At 48.4% G+C, this 23,511-nt stretch overlaps 3 protein-coding genes across 5 annotated transcripts in view; all 3 read right to left on the reverse strand.

Moving 5' to 3' along the window:
- Nucleotides 1–1,190: 1,190 nt before the first annotated feature.
- Nucleotides 1,191–4,648, reverse strand: KLHL33 (kelch like family member 33). Its single transcript, XM_050910744.1, is given in 5 exon segments — nt 1,191–1,417; nt 1,420–1,766; nt 2,347–2,517; nt 2,942–3,875; nt 4,111–4,648. Coding segments are annotated over 5 exon segments (2,202 nt in total). The 5' UTR covers nt 4,634–4,648.
- Nucleotides 4,649–7,253: 2,605 nt separating this feature from the next.
- NDUFA11 (NADH:ubiquinone oxidoreductase subunit A11) lies at nt 7,254–11,292 on the reverse strand. Its single transcript, XM_050910749.1, has 4 exons — nt 11,199–11,292; nt 10,908–11,000; nt 8,334–8,456; nt 7,254–7,447 (listed from the first exon to the last, which is right to left on the reverse strand). The coding sequence occupies exons 1-4, from the start codon at nt 11,278–11,280 to the stop codon at nt 7,335–7,337; spliced, it is 411 nt and encodes a 136-aa protein (XP_050766706.1). The 5' UTR covers nt 11,281–11,292; the 3' UTR covers nt 7,254–7,334.
- A 3,130-nt stretch (nt 11,293–14,422) lies between these two features.
- The window catches only part of RANBP3 (RAN binding protein 3), a 54,896-nt gene continuing 45,807 nt past the window's right edge, over nt 14,423–23,511 (reverse strand). For all 3 annotated transcript variants that reach the window (XM_050910739.1, XM_050910738.1, XM_050910737.1), the window contains 4 exons: nt 22,526–22,646; nt 21,711–21,853; nt 19,044–19,224; nt 14,423–18,107 (listed from right to left, as the gene is read on the reverse strand). In XM_050910739.1, coding sequence (XP_050766696.1) covers nt 18,064–18,107; nt 19,044–19,224; nt 21,711–21,853; nt 22,526–22,646 — 489 coding nt within the window. In that variant the 3' untranslated portion in view covers nt 14,423–18,063. The remainder of the gene's footprint in view (nt 18,108–19,043; nt 19,225–21,710; nt 21,854–22,525; nt 22,647–23,511) is intronic.

Raw genomic sequence — 23,511 nt, forward strand, 5'->3', positions numbered from 1 at the left:
AGTATGCTTCCAACAGGACTACCGTTCAGGGTGCTCCCATTCACCCTGGAGAAATGGGTTGACAGAAACCTGATGAAAGTCAACAAGGACAAATACAAAGTCCTGTACCCTGGAAGGAAGACCACAACAGTGCCAGTGGGGGACAGACTGGCTGGGGAGCAGAGCTATGGAAAAAGACCTGCGTGTCTTGGTCAACAGAAAGGTGAAGAAGATCCAGCAGTGCACCCTGGCAGCAGAGAGCGAGCAACAGAAGCCCAGGCTGGGTTAACAGGGGCATAGCCAGTAGACCAAGGGAAGTGATTATCACCCTCTGCTCAGCACTCATTAGACCACATCCAAAATACCCTTTTGGGGAGCCATGAGAACCTGCAACCCTTCCCTACACATTCCAGGACCCCCAGTTCCCTCCTCAAAGGTACCACTGGTACCCCAGTATCTCCCAGAATCCCCATTACTTCCGCCTCTCCTTGCAAGTCCTCTCTAGGATTCTCCCACCTCTCCACACAACAAGCACTCCAGTTCACTCAAGGAAGCCAAGACCTCCCAGAACCACTTAGGAACCCCAAAGCCCCCAAGACCCCCCCAGTGCCCCCTATCTACCTTGCTGTCTACCCCCCAAACCCTGGCACCCCCAGGACTCTCCTATTCCCTCATGATCCCCCACGCACCCCAAGATGCCTTTCAGTCCCGAGACACATGCACACCCTCCCCCATGCCCAATGAACGCAGGCACCCAGAGCCCCAGTGCCCTCCACCCACCTCCTGGTCCCCTCCACCACCCATCCAGGACACTCAGGCCGTTGGTCTCCTGCTCTCCTCCCGTTCCTTGCGAGAAGCACCTGGGTGTCCAGGTTCCCCAGCAGAAAAAACAAGACACATATGGGCAGTTCAGGAGCCACTTTTATTCAGCCCAAGTGTGGGGGGAAATTGGGGGATCCCCAGCTCTCAGCGAAGGGTGAAGGGCAGGGGAGTGAATATTCCTGGAGGCACCAGGTTGCAGTGTGGGATGTCTTTGTGTCCCACAGGGTCCCCACAGTCTAGGGCATGTACCCTGGGGATGGGGGGGTTGCTGGAAACCACAGGAGGAACCCATTCTGGGGGAGGGATCTGGGGGGCGATTTTGTCTCATAGAGGTGCCCATGGATGCTACCTGGGGATCCCAGTATGGCATGCAGAGCTTTTAAGCCCCCCTAAGTATTATTGGGGGTTTCAGGTGATCTTGAGGGTTCCTCAAGGCAGCTGGGGCCACGCAAGGCAGGGGGTACAGTGAGGACACAGGCTTGGAGGTCAGTATAGGCATGGGGCAAGGTGCCCCGGGTGATCCAGCGCCGGGTCCCTGGCTGGTAGGCGTGGATCAAGTGGGTGTCCTTGTACGTCTCATGACTGTACCCTCCCAGTACGAGCAGTTCCCCCCCAGCACAGCTGCGCCCCCAACTACATGGGCATGGGGCAGGGGGCTGAGGAGGACCCAGATGTCCAACTTGGGGCTGTAGACCTCAAAGGCCAGCTGGTCCCTGTAGCCAGTCTGCCCATCCCGCTGGCACAGCCCCCCAGCCACATAGAGCTGCCCACCTGCCTCCTCCATGATGTGGCCAGCTCGCTGGCCATTCATGGGGGCCAGGAGTGTGGCAGGCGCACCTGGGATGTAGCGCAGCAAGGATGCCTGGCACTGGCACGCCTCGTCACACCCCCCTGACACGTAGAGGGCACCATCCAGGGCACAGGCTGCGTGCCCACACAGAGCCATCGGCAGGGGCTGGCACCTCCTGGGCAAGGAGAGAGGGAGGGGGTGAATGGCAGGTTAAGCAGGGCTGCCCCATGGTGACTGCCTGCCCAGGAGTTCCCCAGTGAGCCATGGCTCTGTTGACCACTCAGCAGGCAACGCTGGCCAACACCCAATGAGCCCCAGTGGGCAGCATCAGCTAACACATAATGGATGCCCAAGGGGCATCACTGTTCAACACGTTGTAGACCCCAAAAGACACACAGTCAACCCACAGTGGACTCCCTCAATGGACAATATTGGCCAACACCCAACAGAACACTCAATGAACATAGCGGGAAGATGTTTAAATGATTAGTCTCATTGGCAGATGGCCAACAGACCCTCAGTGAATACTATTGGCCAAAAACTCATTCACCACCCAACAGGCAACACTGGCCAACACCCAATGACCCCCATGGGACATGGTTCCTCAACATCCAGTAGACCTCTCCCAAAGGCCACTGTAGGCCCATTCTCCATTGGAGGCTCAGTGACCCAAAGACCACTCGATGGGCACCACTGGCCAATGCAAGGGGCTCCTAGGGCAGAGGAAAGCAGGTGTCTACATGGAGCGGGCTCACCTCCAGGTGTCGTTGGCCAGGTCATAGCACTCCACAGTGTCTGTGCAGTAGAGCTCCCTCGAGCTGCCCCCCAGGGCATAGATGAAATCCCCAAGTGCCACAGCAGCAAAGTAGCTCCGCCCACAGGTCATGCTGGCCAGGTGCTCCCAGGAATCGTCCATAGGCTGATACCTGGGTTTGAGAGGTAAAGGGGCAAGAGACTACCTGTTACCTACAATGCCATGAGGTGATGTTGGCACCGCTGAGGGCAACAACCTACCTACAATCAGCCAATCCCATAATGCCTTGGGGCCACACGGTCCCCTTGCATGGGAATATCCCCTCCTTCTGGGCAATACCAAACCCCTAATGCCCTGAGGCATCTCCAGACAGGAGCCTCCCTGCCCTACCCCCAAACAGCCCGCAACATCCCAGAGTGGGAGGGCACCTCCCAGTCCTACACCCAACTGATCCCAGAATGCCTTGGGGCAACTTGACTAACTGCAATGCCACAATGCCTTGGGTGCATGGGGCAGCTCTAGCTCCACCAACACCTCCTCTGATCCCACAATGTCCTGGTGCCACATGGCACCTCTAGGTCCTCCGTAGCTCTCACCTGTAGACACTGGCCAGGGTGTCATGGGCCCCATAGTAGCACTTTCCACCCAGGATGTAGAGGATGTTGCCCACCACAGCTACAGCATGGCGGAAGCGTGGACCATCAGGAAATTGTCCCAGTGCCCGCCACTCCACCTGCTTCACCAGCCCCACAGCACTGAGGTAGCGGTGGGCAAACCAGAGGTGTCTGCTGGGCTTCCGGGCAGCCAGGTTGGCCGTCAGTTTGTCTCCACCACAAACCACCAGCACCTCTTGCGAGGAACGCACCCGGCATGGCAGCTGGGCCATGGGGGCCAAACTTGCTACCACGAGCTCGTGGAGGACCTTTGGGTCAGCTACCCCTGCGGTCACTGATGGGACCTTCTTCAGCTCCCGGCCGGACATGAGGGCAAAGCGAACAGATGACAGGACTTCCTTGGCTAGATCCTCTTGGCCATCTCCATTGGCCATAAGCCATCGGGATGCTGCTTCCAAGGCCTCCAGTTCATGGAGGACATTGAGACGGTCAGAGCGGAGGAGGCGGATGAGAAGGTGTGCAGGAACATCCAGGAATGCCGGTGTGGCCACCACACTGGGGAAGGTGGCCAAGATGTAGTCCTCTGCTACGCGGCCCACCTGGGCCAGCCCGTAAGCCACAGCAAAGGCCAGCACGTCCAGGCCAGTTTCTGGGGTCAGGCCACGGGTAAAAACATCCAGGCAGAGGGTGAGGAGCCCCCAGGCCTGGTAGCGCAGGGAGGTCTCGGCTGCCTCCAGGACCGCAGGCCACGGCCCTGCCACAGCCCCTGTGTAGGCGAAGGAGAGGAGGAGGCGCAGCTCGGCTGGGGACAGCCCCGTGGGCAGTGGGGCCACGGGGTCATGGGTGGCCTCCCGCATGGGGCAAGTGAAGAGGGCCCGGAAGAAGTCACAGGAGCAGCTCAGGGCCAGGCGCTGAACTAGAGGGAAGGAGGAAGAACAGTGGGAGGCAGTGCGGGACCCTTTGCACCGTGCAGACCCCTGGGAACTCAGGGGTCCTGCCCCCCCCCCCCCCAAGCTCTCCCAAGGGGACCTCTAGCTCCTCATCCCTGCCTGGAGCCTCAGCCCCAGCATCCCTGCCAGGGGACCTGGCTTTCCCAGCGTGCCCTGTCCCCCTCCTCAGCCCTTCCCGGGTGACCGCCACCCCCGGCTCACCTGGGATGACCTCGTTCCCTGCCTGGAGCTGGAGGTCACAGCCCAGGCCGCTGGCATGGAGCTGCTCCATGGCTCTTAGCGTCTCCCACTGCTCCTCCAGAGGCTCAGGACCTCCCTCCTGGGGGTCACTCTCCAGCCGCGGTGCACAGGCGGCCACCACCCGGGGGGCCCCCAGGGCCCGGGCGGCCTCCTCCACCTCCTTCTCCCGGCCATGGGGCACAGTTCCCCCATAGGCAAAGGCGAGCACGGCCCGCCAGCCCCACAGCGTGGCCCCAGGTGGCAGGGGGACACAGGGTGGGGGGTCCTGGCGCAGCTCTCTGGTCCTGCCCTCCAGGAAGCGGAGGAAGAAGGAGCTGATGGAGGCCAGGACCACGGCATGGGCCACGTCGCCCTCCGGGCCCACGGCCACATCCACCAGCTGTCCTGCGGTGCGGAGGTGGTCAGCCGTGGCCAGGAAGTGTCCGGCGTGGGCCCCGTCCCGTAGGCTCCACTGGGCTGGGGCCGGCCCCTCTGCAACCCACATCTTGCCTGTGGGAACACACGGAGCGGGGGGTCAGGGTGCTGTCCCCATAGCCAGAGCCTCTGGCCCATGGCAGGAGTCCTGGCTGGGGACACGGGGTCCTGCTGCTGGCACGGCCCCATAATGAAAGCCACTGGATCCATCGCCAAAGCCTCCACCCCATAGCTGAGGCCACCAGGCTCTGCTACTGCCCCATAACTGAATTTGATGCCCCTTGGCAAAACCGCAGCCCCATAGGTGAGACCAACGGGCCATGTCGCTGCCCCATAGCTGAGGCTGATGTCCCTCATCTGCCTCATCGCTGAATCCCCAGGATGAAGCTACTGCCCCACAGCCAACGCTGCTGCCCCACAGCCCCATAGCTCAGTCCACTGTCCTCGATCAAACCCTCCGTCCTATAGCAGAAGCCACCAAGCCGATCATTGCTCCATAGTTGAAACTACTGGTACTCCAACAGCAGCAAAGCTGCTGGCCCCCAGCACAGCTCCCCAGCAAAGCCGCCTGTCCCACCCATTCAGCGCGTGGCAGTGTCTGCTGTGCACTGCCTGTTGCATGTTGCACTGCCTATCGCATGTCGCAATGCATTGCACTGTGAGCTGTGCGTGACGTTGCACGTCTTGCTCCCTCTTGCATCGCTTACTGTTGGGGTGCGCTGATCCTCGCGCGGCATGCTGCATCTCACCGCAGTGCACTGCACGCTGTTGCCCCCCCTCCGCCCCGTCACGAGTGGCACCTCACGTGTTGCTTGCTGTGTTTGCACGGTGTCGCGTGTCCTCGCTCGGGCCACGCACTTTGCAGCCCGGTGTGGTGCTTGCCGTATGCCGTGTCCTGCACTGCCGTGCGGCGTGCCACGCTGTGCCATGCCATGCGCTTGTCCCCCCTTACCGCCTGCCGCCGCTCCGGGAAGCTCCTGTGACCCCCCAGGAATGTGCCCGGGTAATTATAGCCCAGACGGGACACGTGGCCGCAGCCAGGAGCTGGGAGAGGCCCAGGCGGAGGGAGGTCCGAGGCCCCGGAGTCCCAGCAGGGACACCCAGGTTCCCTGAGGACAGGCAGCGGGGCAGGTGGAAGCTGCTGAGAGTTCTTTTCCCCTCTCAGGCAGTGGGAAGGTGCAGGCAGGGCTGTAAACCCTGGGTTCCCCTGGGCAGGTCTTGCTGGGGGTCTCTGGCCCATCAGAACCCTCCCTAAACCTTGCTCACCTCCAGAGCCCAGGGTGAAGCAGGGCCCCCTCAAAAGTCCTTGGTGGGAGAGAAACCACCCCCCTGCTCCCCCAGCCCCACGCGGGGTGACACCTCCACCACCACCCGTTGTGCTCCTGGAGCCCAGCCCCATTGACCCCCACACTGAAGAGGCAGAAGTGCCCCAGCCCCGGTGCCAGGGAGCACACGGGGACACCAGCCCCTTGGCCCACCTTGGCCCAGCCCCAAGTACCCCCAGGACCATCCTGCACCCCGCCCCGGGACCTCCACCTGCCCACAGAGAGCACATACCAGGGAGCAGCACAGCCTGCCATGGCTGTGACCGTGTGTCCCCGTGTCACCCTGTCCCCTGCTCTGCTGTCCCTGGGTCCCCCAACCTCCCTGTCTCCTGTTCCCCTACCTCCTGTCCCCTTCCCTCACACCTCCCTGTGTTCCCTGACCCCACATCCCCGCTTCCCCTAGTGCCCATATTCCCTGTCTCTGTTAACTCACGTCCCAGTCCCCAAATGTCCTGTCCCTGTACCCTCATATTCCCATGTGTCTGGTTGAATTCTGTGTCCCTCAAGATGGTTTCACAGCCTCTCCAAGTCTGTATTTCAGCACTTATCTACCCCAACTGTGAGGTTTTTTCCTTCTATCTACTTAGAATTTCCCTTTCTGCACCTCGTGCTTGTTATTTCTCATCCTTTACTGTGCACCTGAGCCTGCCTTTTCTGTAACCATTAAGTTGTGAAAAAACAGCACTAGATCAGCCCTCGACTTTCTTTTCTCCAGGCTGAGCATTGCAGTTCTCCTCACCGCCCCTCATGCGTTCTGCGCCTCAACCCTCTACACCTTCTTGGTGGCTTTGCTGGACATGTTTGTTTGCACATAGAAAATTCAACTGGACACAGCCCTGAGCAACCTGCTCCAACTTTGAGCAGGAAGATCTCCACGGGTCCCTTCCAACCTCAGCTATTCCCCAATTCTAACCCTGAAGTTAGAATTAGTTAGCTCTAGACTTCCTTAAATGCCTACCGGAGAAAGCCCCCAGGCCCCCGAACACCTTGCTGTGGGCAATCTATACCCCCTTTCCCCACCCCAACTTCCTGATCCGCAACCTAGAGCCAAGCGCCTCTTCAGAAGCTTTGACTCCAAACCCTCACTGATGGTCTCAGTGCGGTGCAATCCCAATCCTTGCCAAAAAATCCTGCAGGACCCACTCAAAACTACAAGAACAACTCCTAAAAGACCAGACTGAAAATGGTAATTGTACCCCTCAAGCTTGTGTGCGCAATGCAGAGACACAGAGGCAAAGCGGCTTGTGCACAGAAATCTCAGCAGAAGCAGCGGATGAAGGCTCCTCTCCGACGGCTCCGCCTTTTTTGCGTCTCAGCCCCGACACTGCAAACAACCGGACGACATCAAAATTTTGTGACAACTGCTGATTTGACAGTATCTTTATTACACAATGTCTTATTACATACAGCATTCAAAAGACAGCTCGCAGGGAGGAAAGGTTACATCTACAGCTTGGGAGGTCCCGTCAGCCTCCAGCCCTCCTTGTTACCTATCTTCATTAGAGCAGCGGTAATGCCAAACCCCAAACATGCGGTGGTACCGGTCATGTAACTGTGAGCTGGAAAAAACACATTAAACTGTAAAAGATCTATTAGGGCACAAGTACTGTACAGTAGATCTCGACAGACTCTGCAATTTTTCCATGAGCTACTCACAGTCCCTTGACCATCAGTAACGTTGACTGCCAAGAGAAATCAGAAAAGTGACTTTTTTTTTAAATTAAGTTTTCTCATGCTTTTAGCTTGCAATTTGAAATATCAATTTCTATAATCCACTACCCCATCTCCTCACATAGGCTATCTTAAATGGCTTATTTCAGTGACAAAAATAACAATCACTGCTTCGAACTCTCATCAGCTCAGCAACTAGGAAAAATACAGATAAATTCTGTATTTCACCACAATTACAACTTAAATAAATCCCTCACATCTTTAACACTGAGTCTGAATGCCTACAGAAAACAGCTGTATAAATATCTGCAGGAGCTAACCTAGCCTGACAAGATGCCATAGGAGCAACAGCAGCAAGATAAAGCTTATCCCTCAGAGTGCATGAAGAATTCACAAGGCAGATGTTAGATTATATTTTCCATGTAAAATAAATCATATTTGTTGCCAAGAAAACATGGATTTCCACAATTACGTTTTTCATATCCTGCAATTTCAAGTTATAACTGGTAGTTATAACTGGCAGTACTGGCTCAGCTCTGTTTTCATTCTGTAAATCAGCTTGATGTTCTCCCTGGTGTCCTTCTGTTCCAGTATTTATTTTAGCAGACCTGTACAATGGAGCATCAACAGAACTGGCATGAAATGGAATTCAGATGCTGAGATCAATCTTTACCAAATAAGCCTGGCATCAAGATTATTTCACATTTTTCCCTAATTGAAAGGTTTCTAAACACAAAGAGGGCTCATTTCATTACAGGCATTAATCACATTTACCTCTTGCACCTAAGACAGCTCCTGTTGCGCAGCCTCCTATGAAATAGTTCAAGGGATCGTCTGGTTCCTCTCGGATTTGGGCGCTGAGGCAGGTAGTCAAGCCAAACACAGCTCCTAGTGTAGCTGTAAACAAGAGGTAAAAAAACCAAAACAAAACCCCTCAAGGAACCGAGAATTACATACAAAGCACGTTTTTGAGATGCAGAGTGCCATACAGCGGTTCCTCTAGGAGAAAAGAAGAAAACGAAGCAAGACCTGCTTTCGATTACCCAGGGGCATCATATCCTAGCCACAATGGTGAGACTCAGCACTATACAAGTCCCATCTGGTTCCTTCTGGTACCTCCTCCGGTCCAGCCGTGCAGCCCCCTCTGTGCCATGCAGGCCCTGCGCAAGCAGGTCCGGCTCAGCCATTAGCTGGCTCCCCAGGAACCCTGCTGTGTGCCAGCACACAAGGCAGGTGCGTTCGAATGGCTACGGACAAACACCGCCACATCCAGCTTGGTTATTAGCTCAGACTTAAATAAGAGCCCTCCCAGATGAGGCAATGGGGCAGCCTCCAAACAGCCAGGGGGTAAGAGACGAGAGAAGCAGCTTTCTCTGTAGCACGTTCCCCCAGGGCGTAGGAGATAGCAGAGCTCTGTCTGGGCTCTGTGCTGAAACTCAGCTCACAAGTCCCTGTGAATTCTGCCTCACGGGGAATCAGGTAGAGAAACTCAGACAGCTCTGCTCTCCTTCAGGTCGGTTTGTCCCGGCACTTTACACTCCTCTGCCTGCCTGGGGCTTGCAATGATTTCTGTATAGTAGAGAAATGGATTGAGTTTGTAAATTATTCTTTTTGTAAACTGATTTTGAAAGTGAATTAAGAATTTTGAATTGAACTAAGAAACTGCAAAGTAGCATTGTCTCGTCCACTGAATTACATACCTCATCCCATCAGACCCTACATCGATATAACTGCAAACTTTGGCAAATAGCTGTGTCAAGCAAATACACAAAAAAGCTTTTTTTGTTTGTAATACAGGTTCTTGATCATGAAATGTGAAACTGGCTACCAGGTACCATCTGCAGATTTCAATTTGTCCTTCTTGGGAACAACAAAAACGTCCAGGATGAAAATTTTCAACCTCTATGGTAAACTAGTAAATCACAAGCTCGTGTTACAAACCTTTGCAGTTTTTCAGCAGAAAATGCAATTACGCTGATCCTAAAATGAACTGAAAAGAGCACTGAAGAAACAAAGCCCACAGAACAAGGACTGTATTTCAGCTTCCCTGCCTTCTCTGCTTCGGACCAAGGAGTCTGTAGGCAAAACACACAGCTTCAGACCACGAGGTCTGGCCCCTTAACAGCGGACAGGATAAGCTCTTCCTCAGGTGCGAGAACTGGTAAGAGGATTCAATATGCTGGTTTAGGATTATGGGATTTATTGAAATCATAATTGGTTACATCATCCGATCCATTATAATGACCTTTTATGGCTCAACTCATTACAGGAGATTCCAGGTCCTGTTTTAGAGTTGAACAACTCAAAAATGCAGATCTGGACTGCTTGTCAATTAGCTTCCAGTTCAGAGCACTAGTGCACGGGGAGAGACAGAGGTGACATGAGCCATTAAATTAGACTGAAAAACAAGATGAGTTTGGTGAGAAGAAAACTGTGCACTTGCCAAGGGGCTGGGGGAGCTTCAGCCTTGCGGATCTGCACCTGCAGCTGGAACAGCCCCCTCAGCTCCCTGCTTGTCTCTTCAGCATCCGCTTTCTCTTGCAAAACAAAGACAATTCAAGACAACTACGTGGTTTCTTCTTGGCTATACAGCACGATGGGAAAAAAACCCCCACATTTATTTTCCTTTTGCCATTAAAAACATTGTGTTTGCTCTTCAGCAAGTGTGATTTATTAAGCACAATGCCTAAATATATGAAGTAAAAAAATAAGTTTGCTTCCACTATACCTTTGTCCATAAACTAGCTGTTTTGCATATACTGAAAATATGTACCTTTTACTCTAGATCGCAAAAAATGCATTGCCTAAACTGCAAATAAAGAACATGTCTTTACATAAAGAACATGGGAGGCAGAGACTGCCTCAGATGCATCTTCAGCCTGAGCTGACACGGCTGTTCCTCTGTCTCAAGCATTAATGCAGGAGTTCTTTTGCCATCACCCATATGATTACTGGTATTACATTATCCCGCAGAAAATATTATCCACGTGTGATTAACTTCTATTCTATTATGATTTGACTTATAAATAAGTAGCATGTTAGAGGAAATACGGCAAAAGGACATACTAACTGTAAAGCTTTGCACTTTTTTCAAGTCATTTTAGCATTCTGGCTCTTGGCTTCCATCCTTAAAGTAACTGTCTGCCTCTGAGGCGTGCGGAGGAAGACCACCAACCAGCACCCCGCACAAGCCACACGTACAGGCGGAGGCCGAGCCAGGAGGCCTCACCAGAGGCTGCCGGTGCCGTGGCAGAGCAGGGCGGCCCGGGAGACCGGCCGATCCGGCAGCGCCCGCCCGCGGGGCCCCGCCGCCGCCGGCTGCAGGGGACGGAGGCGCCGGGCCCTTACCCATGGTGACGCTGTCCGCGGCTGCCATCTGCAAGGCGGCCAGGGCCGAGTTGGGCTGCAGCAGTATAATGCGGTAGGCCGTCCCGACCAAGCCTGCAACACAGGACGGCGCCAGTCAGCACAGCCCCGGCGGTCGGTGCCAGGGCTCCCGCCGGCCAGCCCCAGCCGGGCCGCCGCCGCCGCCGGCTCCCGTCGGTACCGCCTCGTAACCGCCCGGGCCCCGCTCCGCCGCCGCCGCCGCCCTCCCGACTCCCCGCGGCCCCCTCAGCCGCGGCCCCCCCCGATCCTCACCCGCGGCGGCGCCCACACGGGTGGTGAGCCAGGTGCGGCGCGGGCACTCCTCGCCCTCGGGGCCGTCCCAGTAGCCCGCCATGGCGCCGCAAGGGCACGGGCGCCAGCACCGGCGCCTGCACCGGCGCGCTCTCGCGAGAGGACGGCGCGGCGCCGCCCCGCCCGGCCGCCATGTCAGCACCGCGCCGCCCTCCGAGCCCGGCGGCGGGCCGGGGCCGGCGGGGCCGCCTCCGGCAGCGGCGGGGCCGCTGGGGCACGCTGAACGGACGCAGTCCTCCTGAGCTGAGCGGCGGCTGAACACACCGTTATCACCGCAGCACGGCGCGGTCCCCGGGCCAGGAACCTCATTCCGGCACTTCCCGCTGTCTCGGCCGCGGCCCTCACTGACAGGTCAGACGTCCTGCCGCCCGCTGGCAGGAGCTTGAGCGCACCCTTAGAAATCCTTTAGCTCACACCCACTCCGTGGCTCTGAAGGTGCTTTCAAATGTTGCAGCTCTGTGGCTAAATCCAGATAACATACGCTTCTGGTAGCTCTGAGCCTTTAATTTTTCCATGCTGGCTGTTTTGGGGTGGTTGGTGGAGTTTTGGTTTGGGTTTTTTTTGTGTAGGGGCTACAATTATAACTAAATAGTGCTTGGATTATTTTTCATGAATTTTCAAGGACTCTAATTCTCTGGCTGTCTCTGTATACTGTTATACTTGTATCTCCATTTTTTCCTTCTGAAATAATAAAGATGTGTTGACACACTTAGGCCACACTATATAATACTGTATGTATTTATTTTTCTGGTTGTTCTTGGTTTGCTAATAAACACACTCAGCAACTCACTGCTCTGCTCAGTGACCTCCCTTCAAGCCAAGCTCTTCCACTTCCCCACCACTGAAAGAACTCCCAAGAGCTGAATGGAAGAAGTCCATAACTGGATTGACACTTAGCTCAAGCTTTCTCTCACCTATCTACTTTCTCTCTCCCCTTTACGTGAAAAGCTTATTAAATACTTTATTTAATTTCCCGATTATGCTAGAGTCCCCCACAGCACCCCTTTTCTGGGATAGGAGCTCAAAGCAGCTGGAGTTGTATGCTAGCTACTCCCCCCACGTTATCCCAAGAAATAGCTGTTTGTCACCAGCACTTATAACTAGTCTGCTTCCTAGCACGACACAGCTGGATGCCAGACAGCAGCGAGGTCTAAGCTTTCCCGGCCTCGTCAGCAGGGAGAGGAGGACGGGGCACAGCCAGGGACCGGAGCGCTGTAGGGATCTGTGACTCGGCGCCCGGCTTTGGCACACCAGAGATCTGCTGCGGTGGCACGCACTTTAGGCACAGCGGGGCAGACAAGTCATCTTCATTCCAGAGCTGTCTCAAGTGTCAGTTTTAGAATGAGCTGGTATGGGGTGTATTAACGACAGAGGGAGGCTCAGTCTGGTCTCACACTGTCCCTTGTATCCAGCAGGAGCAGCAGGGCCACTGTACCGCTTCCTCTGTGCCCCAGAAAGGTGGCTGTTCTTATAAATGCAAACCAAATGCAACGATCAAGTACTCACTGGCAGTTTATTAAAGGAAGCAGTTTATAGGACAGCTTTATTCCTCCTGCAAAGTCCCTTCTAAGTACATCTAACAAAGGGGTGTGTGACTGTTACGGACAGCAGGACTAGAAAACCCGTGGCTGCATGGTGGCACACGGTGCAAATGCTCCTTCCCCAATATAAACATATGGGAGCCACTAAGTCTTGCATAGGATAAGACTCCACACCATTAAATAATGAATAGCATTCTAGGCTTTAAGCAGCTGTTAAAAGCTCTTCTGACTATTACATGCAGTGGATTCATACCGCTCCTTCCACAGACAAGTGAGGTGGGACCAAGACTCTTCCTGACTTCTCTCCTCGTTTGCAGCAGGTACAAAGCCTGTAGCTGCAAGACACATCACCTGGTTTTGTGCAGCTCTTAACTTGCCTTACCTATAGACTGCAGTTAACCTTAGGGACTGGCACACTGCTGCTACGGTTTATTTTTCAGAAGCCTGTCCTCAGGCTTCTGAATGCTGTAAGACACTTCCTAGGCAATTAGTGCTCATTAGAGAACTGTTACAGTAAGATGTAACAGTTACCTTACTATAAACAGGCAAGTTCCACGGAAAACAACATATAAATCAATCTAGGTAAGTAACATTACTCTTAAAACATCTAACTTTACTCCAAATATTTTATGATTAACTGTAGACTACGGCAACAAACCAGTTAGCTAATACAGAGAGTATTACTTCCCTTAACTGTTAAATGGGGGGACTGACTTGCCAGCATACTACAATCTACAAATAACTTGGTTTCCTTCTACCTCTGAAACTTTTTTAGAAGTGAGGACAGAACCACCCACCAGCAAGTCACATTCAAAACATTTCCCCATCCTCCCCTCTTTTGGGAGCTTTTTGTATGGCCTTATTCAACAGATCTCCTATCTGCATCTGAACTCGCACTCTTAACTCTCCAGAACACGAATTTTATCTTGTCTGCAAAACAGACTACTTTCCAGTGGTCAATATAAAAAGCATTTCCCATGTGTACAATTAGTACAGCCTGAGGCTTGGCATGGACTGCTCAGGTAACTGTTACCAGCAGGAAATGTCCTCCAGCTGGGAGGATAGCTGACCGATAACCTCCTGGTCTCCTGAACAGGAGGAGGACATCAAATACAACATTACTACTTCGCTTTTCCTAGGTTTCATTAGAAGCTGAAGGTAAGCTACCAGAATTCGATCAGGAATGGCTTGTTTAAAATATACCCCACATTCAGTTCACAGATACCCTTAAAAAAGGCATTCACTGCCTACGCCCAGCAACAGAATTACCAGTGTTCTTGATGACAAATTCAGCTTTCGTATCTTTAAGCCATTGAAAGGAGGCAGTCGAAAGGGAACTCTGAATACTATCTTTAAATGAGACACACTTACAAATTATCTTCGAGCATTTCTTTGCAAGATACCTGTACCATAACCTAGCAGGCAGGAATTAAGATTGACTTTAAGAGTCTAGTTCAGCAATTCTCTCTTAGCACCTCTGTTGCTCTGCGCTAATCTTCACAGGAGGAGAACAATTACCCTGGAAACTTAAAATACCTTTGTAACATTCTGTCTGAATTGATCTGCTACCCACATCATGGACTCTAGGGTTCAGTTTAAGCGAGTCAGTGCACAGAAAGACCAAAGAACAAGGGGAGAGAAGCGCACAGTGAAAAGTCAGTTTAATGAAATCTTGCATGACAAATTATGGCAATTATCATAATTGGAATTCCTAAAACTAGAGAAGATTATGGGGAAACATGGTAAATTTTCAAATATGTAACATGTTTCTAGAAAGGAAATAAACCATTTTCTACACTCACTGGGAGAACAAGAGGCCAGTCAAACTGCAGAATGGGACGCATTACGAACAGTCATTTAATGGCAGCAATACCTAAGCAATGGAATTGATACCTCAGTGACTGGGAACAGGGGGGAAAGCCGCTACAAAGTTGGAGGTTTTTTTTATTCCTGCAGGCTTCTAACAGTTTGGACATCTGCCCAGCCTGGTTTCAGTGGAGGACTGCTGAGGACTAGTTTATTTAGATCTTTCCCTGCCCTGTCTTCTCTGAAGTAGCGCATCACGCACTGGGAACTGGACTACAGAAAGATGTTGTAACTACACATTTTCTTACCTTAATGTTTGTATTTCCTGGGGGTGTAGTCTTATTTTTAATTTTATGGATAAGAGGTTTACTTCTGGTTTTAGTAACACCACCATTCTTGCAACATTTTCCCCATCAGATGTACTCAACTTTATTACACTCCTCTATTTTTTTTTCCTGGAAAATTTGAAAGGCTGTGCCTGCATCAGTCAGCAGCCACAAGAAGATACACAGTAACTGCTAACAACATCCATATGTTAACAACAGACCTAAGATCAAAGATGCAGCAGGAGGGTGGTGCAAGGGGAAGATTGTTGTAAGAAGGCAAACGTGGTCATCATCAGCCTCCCTTCTAGCAGCCATTGCTCAGCACAGGAAATACAACGCAGGGCTTGGGGCGTTTTGTTTGCTTGTTTTCTGATAAAAGTTTTAATGTAGTTCCCACATACATTTTGATAAGACAGTCTTACATAAATCTTTCAAAACACATGGGCATTATCTCGTTTTACCTGTCACTAGTTTACTAAGGCTCAAAGCAGAGAGTGAAGTAAGAGTTTTGCTTTGCTGTAACTACATCTTGCTGGGCAGGGCCTGAACTCAGTCTATGGCCAATTCTGTTAGTGGTTCACAGTAATATTTCCCTCTTCACTATAAACATATATGCAAAGCTTCCAGCTGAAATAAAGTTTGTATCAGTAAATAGTTGCCAGATTTTTTTAGAATGCTGTAGGTGATTGTGTACCACCACTAAACCCCATCAAAGCAAGCATGCTTATTCCGTTTTTCTGAATCTTCATGCACCATCCATTTCATTCTAGGTAAAGCGCCTCAAAGTGCGACTCTGCACAGACCCCATGGAGTCTGGGACCAGGAAATAACCCCTGCTTCTCCACAAGCAGGCCCTGCTGACCAAGACACCTTAGTAATTTTCTTTATGCTGACAACAAGCAGCTTTATGCTGCAAGGTTGTTTCAAAAGGGTAGTTTAAATCTGAGTATCTCAGTGTAAAGAGATCCAAGATCCAAAATGCAGATCACTTATTTGAAAATACAGAAGCTCCCCAGACCTTGTGATGCAGAAACAATTGTATGGGTGGGTATTAAGAAACATGCTATGCTTCTATTAGTGAGCTGCATGAGAAGGGGTGCAGCAATAGGTTTGTGCATGGTTAAAAACCCCCATAACTCTAAGGAGAAAAAAACCCAAAATGCAAAAAGGCATGAGCAGACAATCCAGAGAAATCACAAATGCAGCGGCACAGCTAATCATTAGCCCTTTTCACTCCCCGGAAAAGTCATCCAAGATGTTCCTTCAACAGGCTATCAGGAAAAGCAAAGCACTCCCCTGCCCCAACAGCCTAAGTCTCCAACAATGGTTAACAACAGATAACAGGTAAAAACATGTTCTTGAGTCCCAGTGAAGAAAAGTCTTTCATGCAAAGAGAGGCAGTAAGGACTGTTTTGCTATTGGAATAATCCCAAAGTTGCTTTTGTGCTACAACCTGGGTTTTCATTTTCAATTCATGCTACATTAAATGCTTCTTCCCCTTTAATTTTCTTTTAAATGGTGCATTTTAGATCTCCTCAACCTACAGGAGAAAGAGCAAGCAAGTGAGAAATGATCTATCAGTAAACTGTTTATAAAGGAAATAGAACAGTTTGGGGAATTTATAGAGAAAGTGACCCAGTCACTGTTCTTAGTGACTACCAAATTCCAACTTTGCTGGACAAGAATATACCATATGTTTTAATAACGAAATAAAACTCAACTTTCACATAAAAGGCCCAAATGATTAGAGAACATCCAAAGCAAAAAGTGAGTTATGGTTACAGTAGGAGTACTTCAGAATTACACACAGGAAAACACATTCTTGCTTTTATTTTGGTGGAACAGAATACAATATCCTTCAGCCCAAACTATTCAAAGCTGGCAATATTACCTTTTTCTTCATGCTGCAAGACTTCAGGAAACAGTACAGGGACAGGAAGGGTTAGAAGTTAATTTTCTATTTAAGGCCGTTAATTCAGCAAGATATTTAAAAATGTACTCAACTTTAAGCATGAATAGTTGCATTGACTTCAGTAAGATTATTCACATGTAGTTACGTCAGGCAAGTGCTTAAATGGCTTGTTGAATCAAGCCATTAAATGAGAGCTGCTTAATTATACAGATTTATTTTAATGGCTGACGGAGCTCATTACATGAGCCTATTTTATTCTTCCAAGGGCTAACAGCTGTTTCCTCATCTACTTTTCTGAAGGTGTAACCTGTATGCCTCCTACGCTTTACTGTAGCCACAGAAACATATAATTTTCTAAGAAAAATTGTATGCAACATCTATTATATATAGTGGCTTAGCTCTCCCTTAAATAGTAACAGAAAAGAACAGTACAAAACAATAGTTTCACTTTTTCAACACACAAGAGCATCTTATTGAAAAAACTAAAATAAAAAAGTATCACCACAATATAAATCCCCAAATAATAATAATGAAATGGGAAGAAACAAAAGGAGTTAGCAAAACGTCCTGTGGACTTTAAAGTCTCTTATTACTGCATTAAAAAAGCTTTTCTGGTGAACCACAATGTTTTGTTTCTCTCTGTTTACAAACCCACTACACAGGAACAATGGTGTCCACAACCTACGCTGGGATTAAAAGGTAAAAATATAATCTGCCCCATCTGCAGTCCAAAAAGAGAATGAACCCAAAAGGGCAGTCAGTGAGTGTAGGAACTGGTGAGGACACGGTTTTCCTGCAGGTGGCAGAAACTCATAAGGGGGAGTAGGGGTTATGAAAGCAGAATTCGAGTTGGAACCGTGTCGGAAAGTTCTATCTCGGAGGCCTGCAAGACATGAACTACTGAAGAAACAGTCAAAAGGTCCCAATGAAAAGCTGTGACAAGCTGTAATGTGCCATTTCAATTACAAGGAAGAGGGGAAATGTTTGGTTTTTTTTTTTTTGGCTCATCAATATGATGAGCTTTCACGTCCCAAACCACATTCAGGTAGTTTCCAAGTCTGCTTTTTTTGTGTGGAATCTACTGATCCAGACCAAAAAACCAAACAAACAGAACAGGGATGCACAGTTCTTAAGTCCTGGAGCCTTCAACACTGCCTGAAATAATAGCTGGCCTGGGGTATCCAGAGATGCCTGCAAGATGGTGTTCATAGCAGCCTTGCAAGCAGATCGGCTCACATCTGCTATGTGCTGCCAACATTCTGCCCGTCACCTTCATCATTAGGACCTGAAACAAACAAAGTAGTTCTTTGTCATAAGAAATATCTTGTTTCTTGCCTTACAATAAGAGACCCTACCTCAGAAGCCTACAGAAGTCTCAGATTTAGGATTCAAATGACAGATGAGAACTGTAGAGTTCCCCCTCCCCCGCCTTACATCTTCCTTCTCCAGATAAAATTCTGCAGTGGACAGAACTTAATGTTCTTGACTACTCTGGTTTGGGGATCCCAGTAGCATCCCAGAGCCTAAAAGCTCAGTTTCCAGCCTCTTCAATCCACCCATTGCTTTTGTTCATATTCACTCCTTTTTTCCCTTCAGTGCATCAGCATGGAGGACGGGTCTCTGTCAAAAGCTGGATGTTCTAAGCCATAGGAAAACACAGCACAGATGACTCCCAAGTCAGGAGTACAGAAGGAAGCCTTCCTCAAAGTGAAGGCTAGTGCTTTTCTTCAATTATGGTCTCCTCACGTACAATGCAATTAATTACACTCCTTCCGTGCCCCTTTGTAAACCTTCTGCTTTCCAAATAGCACTCTACTCAAGGGTCAGTCTGGATCCTGCCTGCTGAAAGTAGCCCACGATAGTCATCTCAGGTTTTACGTGCAAGCCTTGGCCATGTTGAAGGCAAAAATGAAACTCACAACCACCCCTTAAAAATCCTAGAACTAGAACTAACTGAAGCACAGATAACGTCTGCTACACTGTGACATATAACTCAGATGGAAGCAGCACAGGGGCCTTTTTACCAGTTTGGAGAAGTAGCAAGAAACAGTTGCATTCAAAAAGGCAATTCATGCAATGAGTCTTATTCCACAAACACCTGTGAGAAGTAACAGGCCCCAAGTACATCTATAATACACAGTTACAGAGAGGACAGTCTGCCTCCAAGAACAACAGAGAAAAATGTATGGAAACAGGAAACACTGTTGTCTTTCTTGCTTACCACTTCCAACTGATCCTGAAGGTGCAATGACATCATCATCACTGTCTTCCTCATTTGATTGCGTTACCTCTGGCTCAGGTGCTACATTCTTGACTTCTTGCTCTTGTTCCACTCTACTCCGCAAGGCCAAGATCCGATGGTGTAATGCAGCATACAACTGCCCTGTATCTTTAGAGCTTGCCTACATTTTTTTAATATTCAGAAACAAGAAAAAGGTGCAAGGAATTATAACAGAATAAAACACTGCTTACATAGTACACACCAGTCATGCCAAACTTCACAATCTACTTTTCAGTTTTCTCATACAGGGTTTTTCAAACTAGGTCAGAATGGGTTGTGGTATATATAGCAAGATGCTAGATATACACTCTGATGGTGAGAGTATATTCCTCTCTGCTCAGCACCAACTTTCTCTGGCTAACAGAACCAGTACTACCTGATTTTATATAACCTTCTTCACCCAGGAGTCACACACCTTTCCTGACACCTCCCAAAAGCTTATGCTAAAAAGATCTTTAATTAAAAAGTTTGTCTTGCACAGATCTTTCCAGGTTTGTCACTCAACTTCACATATTAGTTAATCGTAATCAAGTCACTTAATTGTTTTCATGACGCACTGACATAAAATTTCAACATAAGATATAATGAGAAAACTGAATGGACATGCAGTCAGGCAGGTGATTATTTCAATTTTTTTTTTTTTTTTTTTTTTTTTTTTTTACACTCTCTTTTATACTGGTGTCATGGTTTAACGCCAGCCAGCAACTAAGCACCACGCAGCTGCTCACCCCTCCTCCCTCCCAGTGGAATGGGGAGGAGGATCAGGAAAAAAAACAGTAAAACTCACGGGTTGAGATAAGAGCATTTTAATAACTAAAGTAAAATAAAATACTAACTAATAATAATGAAAATATAATAATTGTAATGAAAAGGAATCTAACAAAAAAAAAGAGAAATAAAACCCAAGAAAAGGCAAGGGATGCACAATGCAGTTGCTTGCCACCCGCTGACCGATGCCTGAGCAGCGATCCACCCCTCCCGGCCAACTCCCCCCTCTTTCTATACTGGGCATGACGTTCCATGGTATGGAATAGCCCTTTGGCTAGTTGGGGTCAGCTGTCCCGGCCATGCTCCCTCCCAGCTTCTTGCACACCTCCTTGCTGGCAGAGCATGGGAAACTGAAAAGTCCTTAACTTAGGATAGGCGCTACTTAGCAACAACTAAACCATCAGTGTGTTATCAACAGTCTTCTCACACTAAATCCAAAACACAGCACTGTACCAGCTACTAAGAAGAGAATTAACTCTATCCCAGCCGAAACCAGGACAACTAGTCAGCTGTTTCAGAGGGAAGCATTTGCGACAATCTGTCCAAGAATATATCTTCTTTACTCTCAAAGGTTACTGGCCACTTCATGCCTTCAAAAGAATCAATTTTTAGGCCTATCGAACTCAGTATTTAATGGACATTACTTAAAAGGGAACTCCCTTCGCATACTCTGAAACCCTGTCTTCACTATGTCAATTAAGTCCTCATATTAACTACTATTACCATTACCCCAAGTCGACTGTGAGGTAACGATCTCACTTCTCAGATTCTTTCATAAAAAAATTGTTTCCATTCTCCCCATCTGTCACCTCTATATCTGCAAAATTCCCCTGCAACGAGCTGTAGCGAGTAAGTTATTCCATGCAAGATACTTTTCATCAATACCAAAATCAATAGTGAACAACCTGATGACAGATTACCTCAAACTTCTCAAATATAGAAAAACGCTGAGAAAAAGTTATCCATTAATTTCACTGCTTTTTCTTCACCAATGGATATTCGATATCATTAAGTTCCACTCTGGGACTCCAGATCCAAGTCCTACAAACCTAATGTCACACGGGAAGCTGACCATTTGTTGCTGTTTTCTTAATTTCTGATCCATAAGAACACTTAATTCTTTAGCAACTCCTTGTGTAGAATCAGTGTAAGTCAAAAGAATGTGTTCAGACCTCTCAAAATCTGTAAGTGCTCTTAGCAGACATTAGGGAATGACCTCTCTTTCTTGCTGACTGGATCATGATCTCCCAAGTGTTTTAGTAATTCTAATTGGGATTGCTGTTTCCCCATTTAGCAAGCACAGAAATCACTTTCACTGTCCTGCTACTGCTTGGAATACTCTGTATTAAAAGAAAATCAAAGTTAAAATGTGTTACCCTTAACTACTAACATAATGTTCTTGACAATATTTAGTGTTTCACTTCCAGTGAGGACCTATACATCCACCCACACCGTAGACAGACAATGACAGCTTTCCCGTGCTACAAGTTCTGGTACATCTAATTTTGATTAAGCTATTACATGAAATGCCTATTTCCCTTGATAGCAAAAAATGATTTGCATTAATCTTACACTACAGATATAGTCTCAGTAGCCATGGAACAGATTCCATGACTTGGACAATCTGGCTTCCTAGGGCGGCCTTTTATGTGGAATTTCTTCACAACTAGTAAGGCTTTTCAGACAAGCAAAGTCTGCCAAACCCCTCATCTTTGGGGAGGGGGTGGTGGTAAGGAGGTAGGGTGCAAAGAAAAATGGGAATGTTACCTCAACTACAATTTAAGCAAGCACCAATTTTAGTAGGAAGGTTAAGATGTAAACAAAACAAATGGTACTCACTGATATAAGAAAAACTTTAACTCCCTGGTCCTCTGTATCCATGGCGGTGATCCGGATACTCTTCTCACTGGCTTTATCGATCTGCATCTGGGCCCAGAGCTTGGTATTTAAGATTAACCTGAGACTCCCCTGAGTCCTCATCACTAAAGCCAACACACAACATCAGTTAGGTGGAAAAGGACACACCAGGAAGCTCAGAACAGCCAAGGTGGCTCTTTATCGTGTGAATGTTTAAGTCTCTTTACAAAGAATAGCAAGGGAAAGCCCTTAAAACAGGAATCTTGTCACAACTGTTAATCAGAAGAATGTAGGCTATTAAAAATTATCAGTCATGTCTGATAAATATATAACTATAAATATCTTTATATTTAGTCCAAAGTCTTATATGTTAATACATCAAAGTTCAGTGATTGGATCTGAGCTGATAATCTCAGCCTAATGCACATTCCTCCCAGTCTGAACAATTGTGCACTATTCAAAGAGACTTGCCCTGCCACAAGCACCCCGTCCCAAAGAGCAAAGAGCCCAGATCTGAAGAATGTTACCATAAATTTCTAGTTAAATATTCTAGTTGCTAAATATAGCTTGCTTTTATGGGGAAAAAAGTAACTGGAACATTTGCTACAATAGGAGGATATGAAAAGATACTCTCTTTGGAGGAAATGGTCATAAACTGAAGAGAAAAGGTCCAAACTGCTTCTGAGTTGCTGACCTAAGACATAACCTAAAGTGGATGCTGCTGTGTGTCATGGAAGCATCCTATGAAAATAGCACTGACTGTCATCCAGTACCTCATTTCCCCTGGTTCCTCTTACCCAGCCGAGACTGTAATGTTCCATCATCTGTTGAGGCCATATCATTCAGTCTCAGAAGTCCTCGACCTCTTTCCACCCAAGACTGAGAGTTTTTATCAAATACAAACAGCTTGCACTGAATCTGTAACAGAAAATATCTCTATAGCATAGCGGCTGATTGAAGTAATAATATATTTCATATTTAGTCACCTACAGCTGGTTAAAAAAATATTCAGATTTCATATTGGAATTTTAAACTGCCTATAGCTGTGGAAACCAAAGTAGTTGTCCTCTCTTTTGCAATAAATTCTTCAAAATATGCTGTCTGGTTTCATAAGGTTTTATTAACAGAAGCTATATATTCTTAAAGAATACCTGTGTTCAAGATCAAGCAACAAGAACAATTTTCAGATAAGGTACAAACTTCCACAGAGGGAACTTATTGTGATAAGAGACTGGGTAAGAGCCACCTATCATCTTAAATCAGTCAATTCTTTTTAAAGTCTTAGGTGCACTTTACACCATTGAAGGCGGTAGTTGTTGCTGGGAAGACCCAGCACAATGAAAGCAAAGCAAAATTCTTCCTGTATTAAGGAAGAAAGGATTAACAAACATGTTAGCTCATTATCAATTCATAAAGCGTGACCCAGACAAGATCATGAATAAACGAGGTATTTTTCCTGCCTTCCTGATTCATCAGTTCGAAAAAGTACAACTTTTGTACTTTCTAATGGTAGGACTGTTCCTGCTTCCCATAAAAGCTCCCTTTTTCTTGCCCTGCCAAACGTCTCTACTTTATATCCCCCCCTCTAATCCATCTTCATTGTCATTGCTGAGGTTTCATACTTCAAACTGTCACCCCTCAAGTTCCCCACATATGTGCATGCACTAGGTGGAGAATATATTTCCATTTTTGTTCCCTCCGTTTCTCTCATTTTCTCCACCATAGAACACCTAGCTCTGTATACTTCATTTCTGCAACATTAGCATAGTTCTGTCTGTACAAG

This window comes from Gymnogyps californianus, chromosome 24, assembly GCF_018139145.2.
Source record: "Gymnogyps californianus isolate 813 chromosome 24, ASM1813914v2, whole genome shotgun sequence".
Lineage (NCBI taxonomy): Eukaryota > Metazoa > Chordata > Aves > Accipitriformes > Cathartidae > Gymnogyps > Gymnogyps californianus.

What these genes read in the sequence shown, in the direction of transcription:
- NDUFA11 (XM_050910749.1), bottom strand. Translation starts at nt 11,280, where the DNA reads ATGGCGGGCTACTGGGACGGCCCCGAGGGCGAGGAGTGCCCGCGCCGC. An exon ending in CGCGGACAGCGTCACCATGG is followed by an intron (nt 8,457 to 10,907) that starts GTAAGGGCCCGG and finishes TCTTGTTTACAG; the next exon opens with CTACACTAGGAGCTGTGTTT. An exon ending in AGCTGTCTTAGGTGCAAGAG is followed by an intron (nt 7,448 to 8,333) that starts GTAAATGTGATT and finishes TGTTTTTTCCAG; the next exon opens with CTCACAGTTACATGACCGGT.